The 18,929-nt window shown below is 45.2% G+C and overlaps 1 protein-coding gene across 1 annotated transcript in view; it reads left to right on the forward strand.

Moving 5' to 3' along the window:
• The window catches only part of LOC142499998 (dynein axonemal heavy chain 11-like), a 362,984-nt gene that overhangs the window by 239,557 nt on the left and 104,498 nt on the right, over window positions 1-18,929 (forward strand). Inside the window, exons 56-57 of the mRNA XM_075610053.1 lie at window positions 16,465-16,698; window positions 17,617-17,763. Coding sequence (XP_075466168.1) covers window positions 16,465-16,698; window positions 17,617-17,763 — 381 coding nt within the window. The remainder of the gene's footprint in view (window positions 1-16,464; window positions 16,699-17,616; window positions 17,764-18,929) is intronic.

The following is an 18,929-nucleotide window of genomic DNA, read 5'->3' on the forward strand; positions in this document are numbered from 1 at the left end:
TATATATGTATATAAGTGTCATAAAGGAGAGCTATTGAGCGTGGCAAATGTATACAAGCGACAGAGAAGCCCAATGCTACATCCAATATGACAAAAATACACAGTAAAATACTTATATATTCTCTTGAAAAGGGGTAATTTTGTTTAACCCTTTGGCCAAAGCATTGTAAGCCTGTGAACCACGACAAGGCAGACCCTGTTCACAGGTCCTAACACTACCAGATAAAATACTTATATACCTCTATTAGGATTAAAATTCTCATTTATCTCTATTAGGAGGGAGAAAGACCAACATTGGATCTATATCCAGTCAAATGAAAAGGTCCTTCAACAATACAGTACAAGGATTGTTGTATTTTAATGTTCCTTGGGGGTAGAGGGATTGGATGAAGGGGTTCGTTGCCCCAGGGTGGGTGGTTAGGCCTCTCTGGTGGGTAGCGGGAGTGGTTAACCCCTTAATTACCATAGCGGTTACCACCGAGAGGCACTTGAGGCTTTCTGCGGTCTGTAGGGAGCGGGAACGGCGGCCGGGGGGGGGGGGGGTGTGGTTTGAGCGGAGTGCTACTCCCCCCCTCCACAGCTCCTGTCCTATACACCCCACCCCCCCGCCCAGCGGATGGCTGCAGCAGGGGTCGGGCTGCAGGAGGGTGCTACTGCCGGCTGAAAGGTAAGCAGCTCCCCCCCTACACATGCCTTCACAGCTGATCCCTCCATCGACACACACACACCTCTCTTACCTCTTACCTTTTGGAGGCTGACAGCTCCAGCTCCCGCCCCTGCCGCTGATAGGCTCACCAGCGCACCACGTGACGCGTCACTGCTCGGGATCGCAATTCTCTTGCATCCCCTGGCGGCTGAGGCGTCACAGCACGTTGTGAGCCGTGCAGCGAGGGGGACTGGGACCGGCTCGGGAGGAAACCCCTGCAGGTGAGTAACGCGCACGCGGCCGCGCGCGCCGCTGGATGCAGCGGGACCAAAGCCTTAGAGAAGGGAAGTTTTGAGTGTGTTTTATATGTTGAGGCCAAACCTTATCTAAGTCACGTGCTCACTTGTGTGCTGTTTGTGACAGATGGTGTATGGCAGGCCTGCACAACATACGGCCCGCGGGCCGCATGCGGCCCGCCTGGCCTCTCTGTGCGGCCCGCGATGAGTCCGGCCAGGCGCCAGTTTAATAAATAAATAAATTTAAAAAAAAAATAATTAAAAATGGCGGTGATTCCCCGAGGTCCCAGCGCGCATGCGCAGGGACCGCTCCCCCCTCCCTGCTCCCTCTCCCCCCCCCCCGCTCACAACGTGGGACCGAGGGGGAAGTCACAGCCAGCTGAGCTCTTCTGCGGCCGCTCCCCCCCCTGATCCCAACGTGGATATGTGCAGGGGGGTGAGGTGAGGTCCATTGAGGTGAGGTGAGGTGCATTGAGGTGAGGTGCAGGGGGTGAGGTGCAGGTGGGTGAGGTGAAGTGGAGAGTGAGGTGAAGGAGGAGTGAGATGAAGGGGGGGTTGAGGTGAAGGGGGGGTGAGGTGAAGGGGGGGTGAGGTGCAGGGGAGGTGAGGTGCAGGGGAGGTGAGGTGCAGGGGAGGTGAGGTGCAGGGGAGGTGAGGTGAGTTGCAGGGGAGGTAAGGTGCAGGGGAGGTGAGGTGCAGGGGTGATTGGAGGTGCAGGGGGGGTCATTGGAGGTGAAGTGGGGGTCATTGGAGGTGAAGTGGGGGTCATTGGAGGTGAAGTGGGGGGTCATTGGAGGTGCAGGGGGGGTCATTGGAGGTGCAGGGGGGGTCATTGGAGGTGCAGGGGGGGTCATTGGAGGTGCAGGGGGGGTCATTGGAGGTGCAGGGGGGGTCATTGGAGGTGCAGGGGGGGTCATTGGAGGTGCAGGGGGGGTCATTGGAGGTGCAGGGGGGGTGGTTGGAGGTGCAGGGGGGGTGGTTGGAGGTGCAGGGGAGGGTGGTTGGAGGTGCAGGGGAGGGTGGTTGGAGGTGCAGGGGAGGGTGGTTGGAGGTGCAGGGGAGGGTGGTTGGAGGTGCAGGGGAGGGTGGTTGGAGGTGCGGGGGGGTGATTGGAGGTGCAAGGGGGGAGAATGATGTGAGGTGCAGGAGGGGAGAGTGATGTGAGGTGCAGGAGGGGAGAGTAATGTGAGGTGCAGAGGGGAGAAATGATGTGAGGTGCAGGGGGGGAGAGTGATGTGAGGTGCAGGGGGGTGATTGGAGGTGCAGGGCGGAGAGTGATGTGAGGTGCAGGGGGGTGATTGGAGGTGCAGGGGGGGGAAAATGATGATGATTTTACCCGTGCGGCCCAAATTTTTTTTTCCTTGGAGCAGTTCGGCCCTTCTCGCTTTACGAGTTGTGCAGGCCTGGTGTATGGGGATTATTGAAGGGAGATATTGTTAATTTGAGGGACCTTTGTGAAGGTGAAAAGTGGGCCAGCTTGCTAGCTGTGTATTAACCTTTGTCCCATATGCAGGTCACATGCTCATAGGTGTGCCTTACGTGACAATGCTAATTTATAAAAATATTGAAATTGCTAGATTAACCTAATTGTGAGACTATAAATAGGGTATAGAAAGTATGAGGGTTTTTTCAGTGTCCGGAAATATTTTTCTGAAAAGCTTACTAATTTGGTGACATTATTAGCGCTGAGGCTTGGCAAAACGTTTCCTAGGTGTAGAATTTTTTGGAAAAAAATGCTTAAAATGTCGCTAATTTGTTTTGTGCAGTTTCGCACATCTCTAATTATAATGTAAGGTTTGAAAGATCTGCATGTGCAATTGTGCAACTCATGTGGTTCATTTTTCTATTTCTGTTAATGGCACCAGCAAAGTTCCAAATAGCTTTAACTATTGTGTCCAAGAGATCAGGGTCAGGCGTAAGAAACTCACGTCATATATTTCATACATCTGGTGGCTGTCAAACTGATGCAAAATAATTAATACATATAAAATAAAGAGACACAAAAGATTAAAGCAATCAAATAGAAAAACAAGTAAACAAGAATACCTTCAAATAAAAATATAAAATAATTAAAAAAAAATAAAAATGAAATTAAAAATAAACAAATCTAAATAAAAATAATATAAACAAATAAAAATAATTTAAGTGATAGTTTTTGTGCTCTTTTCTAAACTAGAACATGTGGGAAAAAATCACATTGGGTTCCATTACTAAGAGTCCCCAAAATGTACATCAGTTTTTCTCTAAAATAGAAAACTGTTGTAGATTTCCGCAATTAAGTATGTGATCAAATTAAACCCTTCGTTGCAAGACGGATTTGTAACGCATTACTTTTGAACTAAGGTGGGCTTTTACTTAAGCAAAGTACTGTACTGTATGTGAACTGAAAGGGCAGTGTCACAAGTTAACAGCTCATGTCCTTTAAAGAATGACCCATTAGGGGGACATAGATAGAATACAGAATACATATATATTATTTAAGCTTTTGCTGTGCTGCTCCCTCCAGAAGTAAAAGGGTCTTGATTTAGAAATACAATCTTAAATTGTTTCAGCTAGACATGATTGTCCTGAAGCAAAGTATCCCAAGTTTTTTTTTTTTTTAAACATTACACTTATCGTGTATACTAGTATGGAACCAAGTTGAGCAGAACCCATTAATGTCACAGTGATCAGTTACCAATGGAAATAAATAATTCATGATGAAGGGAATTAGTTTAATTAGCAGGCTGTTTGAGTCCTTTGATAAAACCCAGCTCTAATTCCGTGAAGGGCAGGAAGTGCTGTCATCAGTCAGCCCTGAAAAGATTAGCATCTATTATGAATGAGGTTAGACATCCTAGTGAAATCATGTGTGTCCTGGAGACAAACTTAATATGTTCCAGAATGGGACACCGTTTGTCTCTCCAATAGATCATGGATCCTACTGGGCTATTGTATGTAATAACAAGCAGAGATCACTGCTCCTATCACTCTTCCCCTGTCTATCATCCTGACAACTGTGCAAATACATTTTCCATGCAAGGCAGGGAATCAATCTTGAATACCTGTAACAGAATCCAGTGAATAGACAAGAAATCATTGTAATCTTATGCAGTAGCCTCCAATAAAACAGTTAAAATAAATAAAAGAAGCAGAGCATGTCATCAAGGAAAATAGTTTTGAAGTCGATGTAAGAGGAGATGTGTTATTTCATGTACTGTAACCTTTTTCAGGTTTAGTAGGGCTGGGCTGCATGGCTCAGTGAGTAAAGGCGCTGACCCTGAAAACAATGACACAGACTTTAAAGCAGAGGTGACCCTGGCTCCATTCCCAGTGTCAGCTCATTGTGACCTTGGGAAAGTCACTTTATCTCCCTGTGCCTCAAATACCAAACATATTGTAAGCATGTTGGGGCAGATTGAGCCTGTATCGCGCGTTAGATTGTAACTGTGAAGCACTTTGAGTCCCATTGTAAGAAAAGTGACATATGATATAATGTTATGATTATTATATATAAATATATATTTTCTGATAATTGGCCTTAACAACCTCCAGAAAAGACAATAAAAGTGTGTGTGTGTGTGTGTGTGGTGTGTGGTGTGTGGTGTGTGTGTGTGTGTGTGTGTGGTGTGTGTGTTTTTCCTTGACACTATATTGGATATATCTTGTTAAGTGGGACTTAGTTAATCAGTATAAGAATTGGTTAACCTCTTGAGTGCCGGAGTGCCATTGCCCTACTGGGCCAATCACAATCTTGTAAGCACATGATCGCTACGGAACCGCAGTGAAGTGTCCTCCTTTACCGTTCAGAGCACCAGTGGAGCCCTTATTGTGGCCTACCCTAGAAAAGAGGAGAGAGCCATGACATACAAGGCATGTCATAGGGGCCTTCAGGGTGTCAGGCCTCGGTATAGGTGTAGGCAACTCCAGTCCTTAAAGGTCACCCACAGGTCAGGTTTTAAGGATATCCCTGCTTCAGCAGAGGTGGTACAGTCGAAGACTGAGCCACTGATTGAGCCACCTGTGCTGAAGCAGTGATATCCTTAAAACCTGACCTGGTGGTGGCCTTTGAGGACAGGAGTTGCCCACCCCTGCTTCAGTACGTACAATTTATTTTCCATAGGGCATTCAAGGGGTCAAGCTACATGTTTAACAGCACTCAACTAAATGGAAAATAGAAAAAGCATGCTTACCCATTCAGTTCTTCCCCCTCTCTCACGGTTCCATTTAACCCACAAATGTGTGCATAAAATCCACTTTAAAACCAATAAGTAGATCCCTTTAGTATTAATTAGAACTGCAACTCAGAAAATATTTTTTGTCTACGAGGGTGTCACGTACGGCACACCTGTGAGGACGTAACCTGCATAGGGGACAAGGGTTAATACACAGCTCTCAAGCTGGTCCCCTCAATCTGGCCCTATATACCATCTGTCACGAACAGCACACAAGTGAGCATGTGACTTAGATATACACACGGCTACTCTAGCCAACTTACCTTTCTCCTGCACAAGGTACATTCAATGAGTTCATATAAACCCCTTACTCAATTGCAATCATATTTATATGCTTCCACGACCCAGCGGATTATGCAAAAATATGTAAATTAATATATCTGCCAGTGTCTCAGGTCCCAGTTTATTCTAGAAAAACTATGCACTTAACACAAAAAAATCTGTTGTAGCAAAATGTGTCCGGAAATGTAAATACTCGAGCGTGCAAAAGTACACTCAGAGCCCCAAAGCATTATTTATTAAAGAATTGTTTAACATATATAAAAATACAGTGTTTAAGATTAAAGAAAGATAATTCCAAAAACATACAATTATGTAAATGCAGAACAGTTTCTTAAAATAACAGAATAAAACATAAAATAGAAATCTCTATACCGTACACTTGCGTAGAAATATGAAAATTCATGTGTTTGATCCAAAACACACCTCTGTTGAATTCTGATTTCATAACTCCAGGGCAAGCCCTATATACACCACTATTTTCCCATTGAAACCGCATAAGTCCACCCCTGTCGTAAATTAGCTGCTAGGTTGACGGTTTTATGAGAGAGAAGAAAAACTCCTAAGAAATACGTTTCAATATTTGCCTCAATATATAAATGTACTCATAACTTCCTTTCTCTAATACTGACACACATGAGTCATATCAATAGATTCAGGGGATTTTGACTACGTAGCTAAACTGATTATGACTGACCTGCACCTACATTTAAGTCACAAATGGATATCTGTCCTTGGCACCTCTTACCCATGTATTGTGTGGTATGGTTTGATTTGTCTTTTTGCCATGATTACAAATATGTACCTGTTATTATGCAGAGTAGATGATGTCACATGACATTGTAATTTTTAATAAAGTCCCCCAACTAAGTCGTCACCTGTGTGCCACCCCTCTCTGGGCTGCACAAGTAATCATTCAAGAATGTTTAGTTTCCTTTGAGGCTGACAGACTAATATCTGGCTATCGTTTACTGCCTTCTAAACATGTCACTTTTAGTGGGCCATCAGTGATAGGCCCAATTAAGACCTTTTTGAAGATCAGCACAGACCCAGGAAAGGTCTTGACCTGCCATAAACCCAATATTTGTATTTTTTTTTTTAAATCAAACTAGCTACATTAACCCCTGAAGCACCAGATTGATTAAAATACTTAATATCTCATGATATTATCATGACAGAGCTCCAATTTCATACTATTGTGTAACAAATTTGCTGTACTAAAATCTGAGCTTGGAAAAACTTTTACTGCCAATGGCACCTGCATTGAAATACAGACCCTTTTAGAAGTCATTTGCTTTCAGATACAATTACAAATGTGTGTGTTTGAGAACCACTGTAACCTTGAAAGCTTATGTACAAGAATACCATATTTCAGGCATACCGCGGTTTAAGGACACTCACTTTAAGTACACTCGCGAGGAAGGACATATCGCCCAATAGGCAAACGGCAGCTCGCACATGCGCCTGTCAGCACGTCCTGAACAGCAATACCGGCTCCCTACCTGTACCGAAGCTGTGCACAAGCGGGGAGACTATAGAGCCTGTTACAAATGTGTTATTTACATCAGTTATGCACGTACAGTACCGACACACTTTATTGCAGTGTGGTCGGTACCGCAAGCCGGGAGATTTCCCGGCTTGCTAGTGGCCGCCCCTCGGCGTGCCGCGCGTCATAGACGCGCGGTCACGCGTCTTCGGGAGCGTGCGCCCCCTGCACGCACGTCCAGGGGCTCCCCGAGGGAGCCCTGGTGTCCCGCGATCGCGGGACAGCGGGTCCCGGGGGACCCGGCGGACCCGGCAGCGGTAGGGAGAGCGCCCCGATCGGAGGGCGCTCTTCCGCTGCTTCGGCGCGCGCCCGTCACACTCGGGCGCGCGCCAGGCTACTGCTGCGGCCAAGAACGGGCAAATGCTCGAATAAACTTGGCCGCAGCAGTATATGATGATTGCAGTACAGTACATGCATCGTTAAGTGGGAAAAAGGGAGTGCTTCACTTGAAGTACATTTTCGCTTTGCAAACATGCTCTGGACCCATTGCGTACGTTAATGCGGGGTATGCCTGTACTTTGTTTGAGACAGGACCATCACCACTTTTAGAAATATGTTCACATGCTGATATTCCTATGTACTATTGACAATACAGTACAATTAATGTACAATATATAAATATATACAATAGTAGCTCCATCCAATAAAAACATTTTTTGTCTGAGACGTATAATAAAAAAAACATCATGCATACTTTAAAGATTTGTGACAGTTGCAACCTACAGTGGGGTAACAGTGGGGTAATTAACGGGTGTGAGAGAGATTCAGAGTTTGGCTTCTAAAGTGTTCTTAGAATGTTTTAATTGGAGACGTTTCTGTCGCTAAAGGGGTTAATAAAAGCAGCTTTGGCAGTGGTTAGACATAGATAAAACAACGAATTGGCAGTATTCAACCTACAGATACTCTATACCTGAAATGAATGTGGACAACTTATAAATAAAATCACTTGACAAGACATTTCTAAAATACTCAATGCTGATACTCTGAAATGGACTGCAAATGTTAACAATATGCTGTTAATGATGTGCCCTGATGAGCTTAAAATGATTTGTGCCATACACATGAAGTGGCAAAAAATGAATGTAGTCAACACAATAAGTGATTTCTTCCAGATATTGAACAATACAGTGTTCTAAAACAGCGACTCAGCAATTGAAATGATAAGAAACAATGGAGCACTAATGTCATACAGTATGTAGTGGCATATGTCTAAGTGCTATGCAGCTTTACATTTGATCTCTCAAAATCATATTTCAAGATTATTAAACTGTTAAATGAAAATATGGAGTTCAAGTGCTTATTGAATGTGTTAATGATTTTTTTTAATCTTTAAAATACAAATGATAGTGTACGTATACACACGTGTATGTGTATATACAGTATATATATATATATATATATATATATATATATATATGTAACCCTTCTATGGTACCCCACCCGACATGAGATTGGGGGGTACACTCCTTCTGGTCACTCTGAGTGGTCTGGGTGCTGTGACCTGCTGGTAAACAGGAGGGCTGAGGGCTCCGCGGTGTTGTGGGGAGAACCAGGACAGGGACAGGAGGTGGTGTGGGACAGGGTACCTTGCTCTCTCTGGGTGGTGCAGTGCCTCCAGCCAGTAGGGATCCCCTGGGGTCTCCAGAGGAGAGACCCCCACTGACACTCCATTCTCCTCACACCAGGAACAGTGATACACAGCATACAGCAGAACATCATAGGCCTGATCTTGCTCTCTGCATTTCTGCTCATGGCAGCTTAACTTCCCCTCCCTCCTCACCCAGGTGGGGCAGGAGGGAGAGAACTCTTCTTGGCTTGCTATCTCTCTGAAGACTCCTGATCACTAACTGAATTTGGGAATATGTCTCAATTTGAATATCCTCAGGGAGTGTTTCTAGCTTTGAATCATTACAACTCAAAGCTGGATACCGATTGGCTCACACACACATCAGGGGGTGTTCCAACCCATATCCACCCTTTGGATTAACACATTCAAATGTTGCTTAGGTCTGCCCCTGAATATTGCTACATACTCAGAGCTGAAATGCAAAACAGACCAACTGGAGGAATTAACCTTTCCACTGCCTGTTCTAACAGGACTGACAGAGGAAAGGCCCAGAATTAGCTATAGCTGCCGAAGGCCAGGCTATATACTCCCTCTGGTAAAACTCCAACCGTCCCGGCTTGGACTGCAGCAGGTATAACCCTTACCTTGCTGAGCAACACCTGTAAATTACATGAGCTGAAATGCAATAACTCCTATGCACTCCAGCTTGACAGAACTGACATACTCACTACTGCAGGGACACAGATACATGGCAATACAGTGACTAACTAAACAGAACCATTTCTACTACAGCAGTAATAGAACACATTAATAGTAATGAGCAGGCTTCCTGATCATTCTCCCAGTATCATTAGGTAGATATGGGAACTCATAGCCCATCTTTTTGAACCTATGAACTATTACTCGGGCTGCTCTACTAAATTTCACCAAGCTTCTGTCAGTAGCAGTACCCGGCAGCACCCAGAATATAGGACCTACCCATACAGGGGTCCCTTCTGCCTCCTCTATGACAGGAGACAAAACATTTTCAGATTGCATTGAACTTATCCCCTCATCATCACAATCCCCCCAATGCACAGACCCTTCCAATTGCATAACAGACATAAAATCATATTGTCCATAGGGAGCCACGGGGCTTCCAGGTGAAGAGGGCCTGGGGGTCAAGGGTCGCACCTTGGGACTGGTGTTGGATGGGGAATGCGAGGCAGATGACTAAGGGACTGGGGCCTCCGGTGACAAGGGGCCAGCACCAAAGTCTCTAGGGGCACGTTCAGGGCACTCTCCCCGGGAGGAGCAATGGCACAGTCCTAGGTCAAGTTCAATTTGCCCCTCCCTATGCTCTTACATCAGCGGGCTTCAGCCAGCGCCTGGGCCTGAAGGGCCTCCCGGGACTTCTTCCACTCCCTGCATGTCAGGAGGAAAGGATCAACCGGAAGGGTATTACTCACCGGAGTGGCCTGGATCTCTCTGGAGCTCACCCGGCCGGGCGACTCAGCGGCCATGTTAGCTCCCAGTGGTGGAGTAGCAATGGTAGTCGATGCAGTCATCAGGGGTGGTGCCGGCCGGCACTTCTCCTGCTGACGCCGCAGATACAGCTCCGCAGCTTTCTGGGCTTGATCCCAGCGGGGGTCTGTAGACAGGATATGCAGCTCACCACCATGAGTAGCAGGGCAGATCCCAGCCGCATCGGGTACGTGGGAGGCATCGGCCGATACCTCTGTGGTGTAGCACCCACGCTGGCAGTGTGGATCAGATGGAAGGCACCAGCAACAGTTACTGGAACTGACAGCTCCACAGCATACTCGGGTACGGTGTAGGTAATGGTAGAGACCTCAATGATGTCATCAGCCGCTGTGCGGCTGACAGCCTTCTCAGCACACAGGCCCAGTCTCTCATAGTGGAGCAAGCAAGGCAGCCTGGCAGACACAACCACCAGTGTTTGAAGTGGAAGTGCATCTGGCCCCTCACTTCCTGTTGCTCCGTGGAACACACTTAGCTCCTCCCCCTGGTAGATAGGATAGTCCAATCCAGAACAAGCAAATGGGGGAGGGGTTTGAACAGTTCCCGCACTTTCTTGCAAGCTGAAGAGCAGCACAAGCTTGCAAAATGCAGAAATCATTGCAGAACAGCACATGGCTCCCCTGGTAAGGCGGGAAACGCCATTTTGAGCACAAAGAGAGTCCATGCGGCCCCCAGAAGAGCTGGAGCCGCCATTTTGAGAGCACAAAATACATGACATCCCTGTAGGAGCAGGAAACGCCAGATTGAACATAGTCCAGCACTGTGGGGTCTCTGTTTGCATTCAGGAGCCACAAATACATGTCTGTCCCTGTAATCTTTGAGTATCACGCACCCTGGGGTAGCATCAGGGAACGCCTCGCACAGGGACGGCAGTAACTCTTACTGCTGGGTGCACAGGGACCTACAGACATTCTCCATGTAGTCCCTGCCCCCTTACCTCTCTCTTCGTCGTGGGATGCAGAAGGGTGGCCACACTTCCCTGGGGACGCCTCAGGTCAGTCGCCCCAACTGCAGTGCCATTAAGGGACCGCCAGCTCCCTGGTGAAGCCTCAGGGACCTGCCTCCCTTTTCTTCTTAGATGGGGTGCACAGGGGTCATAGGCGTAATCCCCAGAGTTCCCTGTCCCCCTCACTCTCCGCTGTGGGTACAGGAGGGTGGCCACACTTCCCTGGGGACGCCTCAGGTCAGTCGCCCCTGCTGCAGTGCCATTAATAGGCAGCCAGCTCCCTGGTGAAGCCTCAGGAACCGGCCCCTATTTTCTTCTTGGTAATGTAGATGGGTGCACAAAGGTCCCTATGCAATCATAGAGCAGCCTCTGTCCCCTTGAAGTGCATGTAAAGACGTACGCTCCCTGGTGCATAGCCACCAGGAATAGTCCCACAGCAAGGTCTTCTTCATTAGGGTAACCCCCTCCCTGGGGGAGCTTCAAGGAGGGGTTCCCTCACAGCAGACTCTATGGCTGCTGTTCTGTGCTGCATACAAAGTCTTTGAAACTGCTGCATGGTCTCCTCTGTCGTTGAAAACCTGTCCCATTGAAAAACCTGTCCTGTCCTGGGGAGCAGTCCTCATATATATCTCAGCAGTGCCTCCAATTGTAACCCTTCTATGGTACCCCACCCGACATGAGATTGGGGGGTACACTCCTTCTGGTCACTCTGAGTGGTCTGGGTGCTGTGACCTGCTGGTAAACAGGAGGGCTGAGGGCTCCGCGGTGTTGTGGGGAGAACCAGGACAGGGACAGGAGGTGGTGTGGGACAGGGTACCTTGCTCTCTCTGGGTGGTGCAGTGCCTCCAGCCAGTAGGGATCCCCTGGGGTCTCCAGAGGAGAGACCCCCACTGACACTCCATTCTCCTCACACCAGGAACAGTGATACACAGCATACAGCAGAACATCATAGGCCTGATATTGCTCTCTGCATTTCTGCTCATGGCAGCTTAACTTCCCCTCCCTCCTCACCCAGGTGGGGCAGGAGGGAGAGAACTCTTCTTGGCTTGCTATCTCTCTGAAGACTCCTGATCACTAACTGAATTTGGGAATATGTCTCAATTTGAATATCCTCAGGGAGTGTTTCTAGCTTTGAATCATTACAACTCAAAGCTGGATACCGATTGGCTCACACACACATCAGGGGGTGTTCCAACCCATATCCACCCTTTGGATTAACACATTCAAATGTTGCTTAGGTCTGCCCCTGAATATTGCTACATACTCAGAGCTGAAATGCAAAACAGACCAACTGGAGGAATTAACCTTTCCACTGCCTGTTCTAACAGGACTGACAGAGGAAAGGCCCAGAATTAGCTATAGCTGCCGAAGGCCAGGCTATATATATATATATATATATATATACACACACAATCTTAAATCAAGTATTTGAAATGTTTAGAAATTGATATTAAGTTTCTTCTGCTTAACAATGAAGTTATTTTTGGAATGAGTTAGAGAAATATATTTTCTAGTACCTTTTCTCCCCTAAATAGCACACACACTCATAAAAAAAAATACATTTTCAATATCATATCTGGCATTTGAATTCCCGGTAATTGTATATTATTATTAAGATGATCTTAAAGAGGGGACTCCTCTATTTCAAATCTAGGTGAGTATAACTCTCTCCACTACCCTGGACCTGAGAAACTGACCCAATGTTAGTGCCACCCCCACAGTTGCTGCCATAATTAGATATTTATAAGCCACAGGAGAAACAGACACCAGGGAATTTTGGTTGCATGAGTGTGGTGTGTATATGCTTGTGAAAAGGAGCGTGTGTGTGTTGCGTGTAAATGGGGAGAGTATAAGGCAGGGGGGCGCAAACTTTTTTTCCTGCGCCCCCCTGCCGGCGGTTCCCCTCTTCCCGCGCCCCCCCACCCACACTTACCTCTGCTCCGGCGGCATGACGTCATGTTGCCATAGCAATGCGTCTAAGAAGCCGCTGGAGCCAAGGTAAGTCAGCTTTACAGAGGCCCTGCAGCTCCCCCGGCACTTAATTTAAGTAAACCCCGCGCCCCCGCAGTCAATCTCACGCCCCCCTCGGGGTCGTGCCCCCCACTTTGCGCATCGCTGGTATGAGGCATGTATTATGGTATGCGCGAGCGTGGCAATGAAAGATGACAGTGTATCCACTGCCGACGCGCGCACGGCAGACAGCGTTAGCTTGGTGGAAATACAAAGAAATTTGTATTTTCGAGTGGCTGCAATGCCACGTGATGCTGTGAGCCAATCACAGTGAGGCCTGCCCGTGTGACGTCATGGCCACTCATCCTAGGCGCACGTGGCATAGCTTTGCCTGTACACACAAATTGCGCACGCCACATGCATGCACAACGTCATGCGCTAGCGCGCCCGCACTTTGTATAATACAGGCCTAAGTGAGGTGTGAAAAGCACAAGGAATGCCCCAAGATTTTAAAAATCCTTCAGGGGTGACCCTGCTCAAAAAAAGTTTGAGGACCACTGCGTTAGACAATGTTGTGTTGTTCATTGCTGAGTTCAGGAGCCCTGAAGAGATTAAGGATTTAACCTACTTAAAATATGAACAAAAATTGCTATACTTTAGCACCGAGGTGGGCAGCCCTGTCACCAATCCCCACAAGTGGTGAATTGCCCATGAAAATGTGGCGAATTTGAGTTTGCCAGCTCCCACAGTAAAATAAACTTTTTCCTGACGACGTGTGCTGGTTTCCGCTTTCTGAATGAGTCAACGAAGTGAAGCAGCAGCAGGTGATAATGCTGAGGTTAGTGATGCAGCAGCAGGTGATAATGCTGAGGGAGTGAAGCAGATGAACAGTATGTGTTGTTTTAAATGTTCGATTGAGCAACATCATTTCTCAATTCATGCTGTGGCGATTTTCACTTCTCATTCGCCACACCTGTGGCTACATTGAAAAATAGGTTGCCCACCTCTGCGGTAGCACAAAGTAGCAACACCACAGTCAGGACCGCACACAGATTTCCCGAGGCCCAGGACTATAGTTACGTCCGGGCCACCCCCACGCCCCGGCGGTATTGCGAGCCCCCACCCCTTTGCATTTCACACCTCATGAGTCCCCTCTATTTCACACCCCCTTCCCATGTATTTCTCTCCCCTCCATCTCTTCCACTCACTCCCGCATGTATTTCTCTCCTCTGCGTCTCACGCTTACTCACTCACACTCTCTCCCCTCTCTCTTCACTCAATCCCCCCCCCAAAATACATATAACCCCACTCCCCCAATACATATTAAAAAGCCCCCACTCCCTCGATACATTTTAAAAAGCCCCCACTGCCCCAATACAATTTTAAAAAGACCCCCACTCCCCCAATACAATTTTAAAAAGACCCCCACTCCCCCAATACAATTTTAAAAGGCCCTCCACACCCCAATAAAATTTCAAAAAGCCCCCAGTCCCCCAATACAATTTTAAAAAGCCCCCCACTCACCAATACAATTTTAAAAAGACCCCCCACTACCCAATACTATTTTAAAAAGCCCCCTACTCCCCAATACTATTTTAAAAAGCCCCCCACTCCCCAATACAATTTTAAAAAGCCCCCCACACCCCAATACATATAAACGAGACCCCCACTCCCCCAATACATATAAACCTGAAACCCCGCCACCCCCAATATATATAAACAAGACCCCGACTCCCCCAATACATATAAACAAGACCCCAACTCCCCTAATAAATATAATCGAAGACCCTAACTCCCCCAATACATATTTTTTTAAAAACAGACTTACCTTGTCAAGCTGGTCTCAGTTGTTTTTGGAGGGTAGTGGCTCCTCCCCTCCAGGGTTTAAGCTTGCCCCTCCCCACTTTCCAAGTTAGCAGATTAGTTTAATTTTGCTGGGTTGTGACAGATCCAATGTTGATCATTCTTCCTCTAATTATAGAGGTAAATAAGAATTTTAACTCGGGTAGTGTTAGGACCTGCTAATGGTCATGCCTTGATGTGGCAGCAGGCTTAAAACGCTTTGGCCAAAGGGTTAAACTAAATGACCATTTTTCAAGAGAATATATAGGTATTTCACTGTGCATTTTTGTCATATTGTAAGTAGCTTTTGGCATCTTTGTTTTTTGTTGTATATATTTAGCCACGCCCAGAAGCACTCCTTTTGACACTTGTATACATATACATATATTGTGTGGTAATTGTTGGTGTTTATCAGAGCTTGTTGGGTATCTGTGTGTTTATTTACCTTGTGGATGGTCTGCGGGGTGCCTGTCCGGCCAGCACTTCAAGTTGGGCCCGACATCTGGCCAGGCGCAACTGCCTGTCCTCTCCTGACCGGGTCCCGGCTCTCACTGACTGCAGACCTTGGTCCCACGCCAAGCTGGCGTGCGCCGGGCCTCTGTCCATGCCGTCACGCGCCGGATGCTAGGCCAAGCCTACTTCCGCATGCTGACGTCACAAAGGCTGTTCGGCGTGGGACAGTGGTAGAGGCCTGCATCTGAGAGTGAGCTGGGGCCCGGCCGGGAGAGGACCAGCAGCCGCGCTTGGCTAGAGGTCGGGCACAAGTTGTGCCGTCACCCGCCGGGCCCCCCACCGCCACCGGGCCCAGGACACTTCTACCTTCTGTTCCCCTCCCCCCCTCTTGGCGGCCCTGACAAGTCATTTCCAGAGGTCTACTTTCTTTCAGGTTTAGTTGTATAGACAGGCAGTACTGGGTTCCTCTCTACTGTCGAAGTTCTGAGTTATGGAGATGCGAGTAGAAAGGGTTCTTCTGAAGCTTCTTTGGGTGCAGTCAAAGTGGACTTGAATCATGTAATGCTTAAGAATTAGATCATTTGTATGAATTTAATGCTTGAAGAACATAACTATTTCCTGCAACCATCACAAATAGTATTCTAGCAATGAAGTCTATGAGATTAACCAGTCAGAAAGTTCCATTAAGAAAATTTAACAGCTTTCAGAATGTTCCACTCAACAACAATTTAAATGCGGTTCTGCTTATATTTTAATGACGCATATTACACTATACAGATTTATGATAAATAATGGTTACAGAAACTCAGCTCCTGTTTAATAATGTGGTGTCTCAGATATTGCATTGCTGGAAATCATATGTTCTCAATTCTAGGAATTCTAAGCATGTGATACCCTTATTTTGTGAGATGTAGGTTCTACTCCGATTGTTAACTTAGTTGTTTACCATTAATATACAATATTTCCCTTATGTTTCACACAAGATATACATACCTGGGAAGCGTAAAAGAGGATGGTTAGGGACTAAAAACTTTCAAGTGCCTTATCTTGAACTCTCTTTAACATGCTGTGCCAGTTTCAAACTCCTGGTTCCAATATGTTGTCACATATTGCAAATACTGTACAGAACTTTACATCTTAGCCATAAAAGTATCAGATATAAGTTGTATTTAATTGTTACTCACGGAACCGGTTTTCATTTCAGCCTCAAGTGAAAACGTCTATTAGTCGCTTTATCACATTTGCACATACAAGTGTTAATGAAGTGAGCATTAAATATCAGCAGAATGAAAAGCATTATAACTATACAACTCCTAAAAGCTTTCTGGAGTTGATTAAACTGTATTGGAATCTCCTTGCAAAGAAGAAGAACGAGCTAGTTCACAAAATGGAAAGATTGGAAAATGGTTTACAAAAGCTTCAAACAACTGCTTTCCAGGTATGTGAGAAGATATATTTCAGCTGCAACAAAGTAAAAGCAAACCATGATTTTTTTTATTGGATAAATTAAAATTGTTGTTAGATGTTTGCATCAGATCTCATTTTCAGATAATGCCCAGGAGTGCTCATCTACTGTATCTATTGAGAACTGTCATACTGTTTTGCAATAGAGCAGAATTATATAGTACAGTACATAGTCATGTTGGTCCAACTGGGGGAGTGTAGGTTTGGGGCAGGTTGTAATGCACATTAATGGGTCAACCTGATACTACTTCATGTGTGTAGCTGTGCACAAACATGATGCTTCATTAAAAGGTCACACAGACTGCATTATATATGGTGTTCCCACTGGTACCAATACTGTGTGGCATATGGATGGAGCAGTCTTGATGGACTGCAGATCCCTATTGAGTTTCAGTTACCATGGTAATGTGTTACTATTTGGGTGAGGCAAATAAGGGAAAAAAATATCACGCAGTCCAAAAATATGTAAAATATAACCTTAAAACATAACCTCAAATGAACTAAAAAGTGACAGATTTGTTGGGAATAATTATGTATTTTAACTGCATACAATCTCTAACTTTTTGAGATGCAAATGTTAATTGCACAGTGATGCCTTGTTATAACGCTATTTATCTGCTTCAGGTATGACAATTAACAATTATTTTGAAAGAAAATGTGCTGTATTAAAGAAAAGGAAATCATGAGCCAGAAAATTCCATTTTTTTTTTGCTGCCTCCGAGCCAGTATTTTGATACAGAAAGATAATGACGCATCCTCTAGAGGAACAAAATAATTATACACGTTTACAACACAGCCCAAGGCCAGGTTTCTTCTTTAAGCTAACTGATTTTAATATAATTGAAAATTGTCTTACAACTTAATTAACCAGGTCTCTATTACAATAATGCAGGTGGAAGATTTGAAGTCTAAACTTGCCATTCAGGAAGTAGAACTTCATCAGAGGAACAAAGATACAGAGGCACTTATCGCCAAAATAGGACAACAGACTGAGAAACTTAATCAAGAGAAAACCGTGGCAGATGCTGAGGAACAAAAGGTAGAGGTTTAATGCAGAAAATTCTTACCACTTTTAAATCGTTGATAGTTAACGAAAATGTTCCTAGTTGTGTAAGGACCTTTTTTCACCAGTACAAATTTGGAAACAGGAGTTAGCTTCATTTAACTCCTACCTTTTGGGTGATATCACTGTGTGTTAAGCAGTCTCGGCATTAGGTTGCTAAATGCCCTTCCCCTTATACTGATTTGTTCTCAGGTGGAAAGGGGTCCTTTTAAGCAAAGGAAAACACATAAATAACATACATTTTTCTTTCAAGGTCCCCATTGAAAAATGACATCTTTCTTAAAGAGGCAATTCAAGCGGCACTTAAAAAAATAATATTGGTTTAATATGTGCAGTCTTTGATTACCTTTATTCAAAACTGATTACCTACAGTAAGCTGCCGATTGATTATTTCTCCCATGATTGATCAGCAAATATCTTGCTTCCCACTGGTTCACTAAATGAATGCCTTTCAGTTTCAATCAATCCTTCAGTCAGTGTATCTCAGCAGCTACAATGTATCCTGATACATTATCAGAATGTACAGAATTATCAGTATTCTGATACATTATCAGGTAACATTATCTATTGTTACAGTTTGCAGCTCAAACTGCTGGGAACATTGGCAACAAATGATCACAAACAGGAAAGTGTTACTAATATCTTGCACTGCTATAGAAATCAAAGGATGCTCAGTATATTAAAACTCATTAAAATGGCATTAAGAGTTGAATTTAAAAAAAATCTACTAAGTAGTATTACAGAACCGATGTTTTTTTTAAAAAAATACATGTAAGATATTGCATAGATTGCTCCTTTAATTTTCAAATTTTCAAACAAACATTTTCAAGGGGTGATTATATTTGTTTAAGGAAATGAATGACATTGATAAGTTGTTTGTAAAATGTTTTTTTTAAACGGTCACAAGTGCTGCACCTTAATTGGCGCTGACAGGCTCGTACCGCTTTGCTTTTATGACATTTGCTAACAGGTATTTTAATCTGTCCCTGGAACCTTATTTTTTAAGAATGAAAAATGACACAAAGTTGCTGAATAGTGGGATCGGGAGTTTTGAAGGATAGCAAGCATATAATCTTTGAGCTGAGCATGTGCAGATGTATGCTTCAAGGAAATGTACATTGGTGTCTTTAACCCAAAGACTT

The sequence above is a fragment of the Ascaphus truei genome, chromosome 7 (assembly GCF_040206685.1).
Source record: "Ascaphus truei isolate aAscTru1 chromosome 7, aAscTru1.hap1, whole genome shotgun sequence".
NCBI lineage: Eukaryota > Metazoa > Chordata > Amphibia > Anura > Ascaphidae > Ascaphus > Ascaphus truei.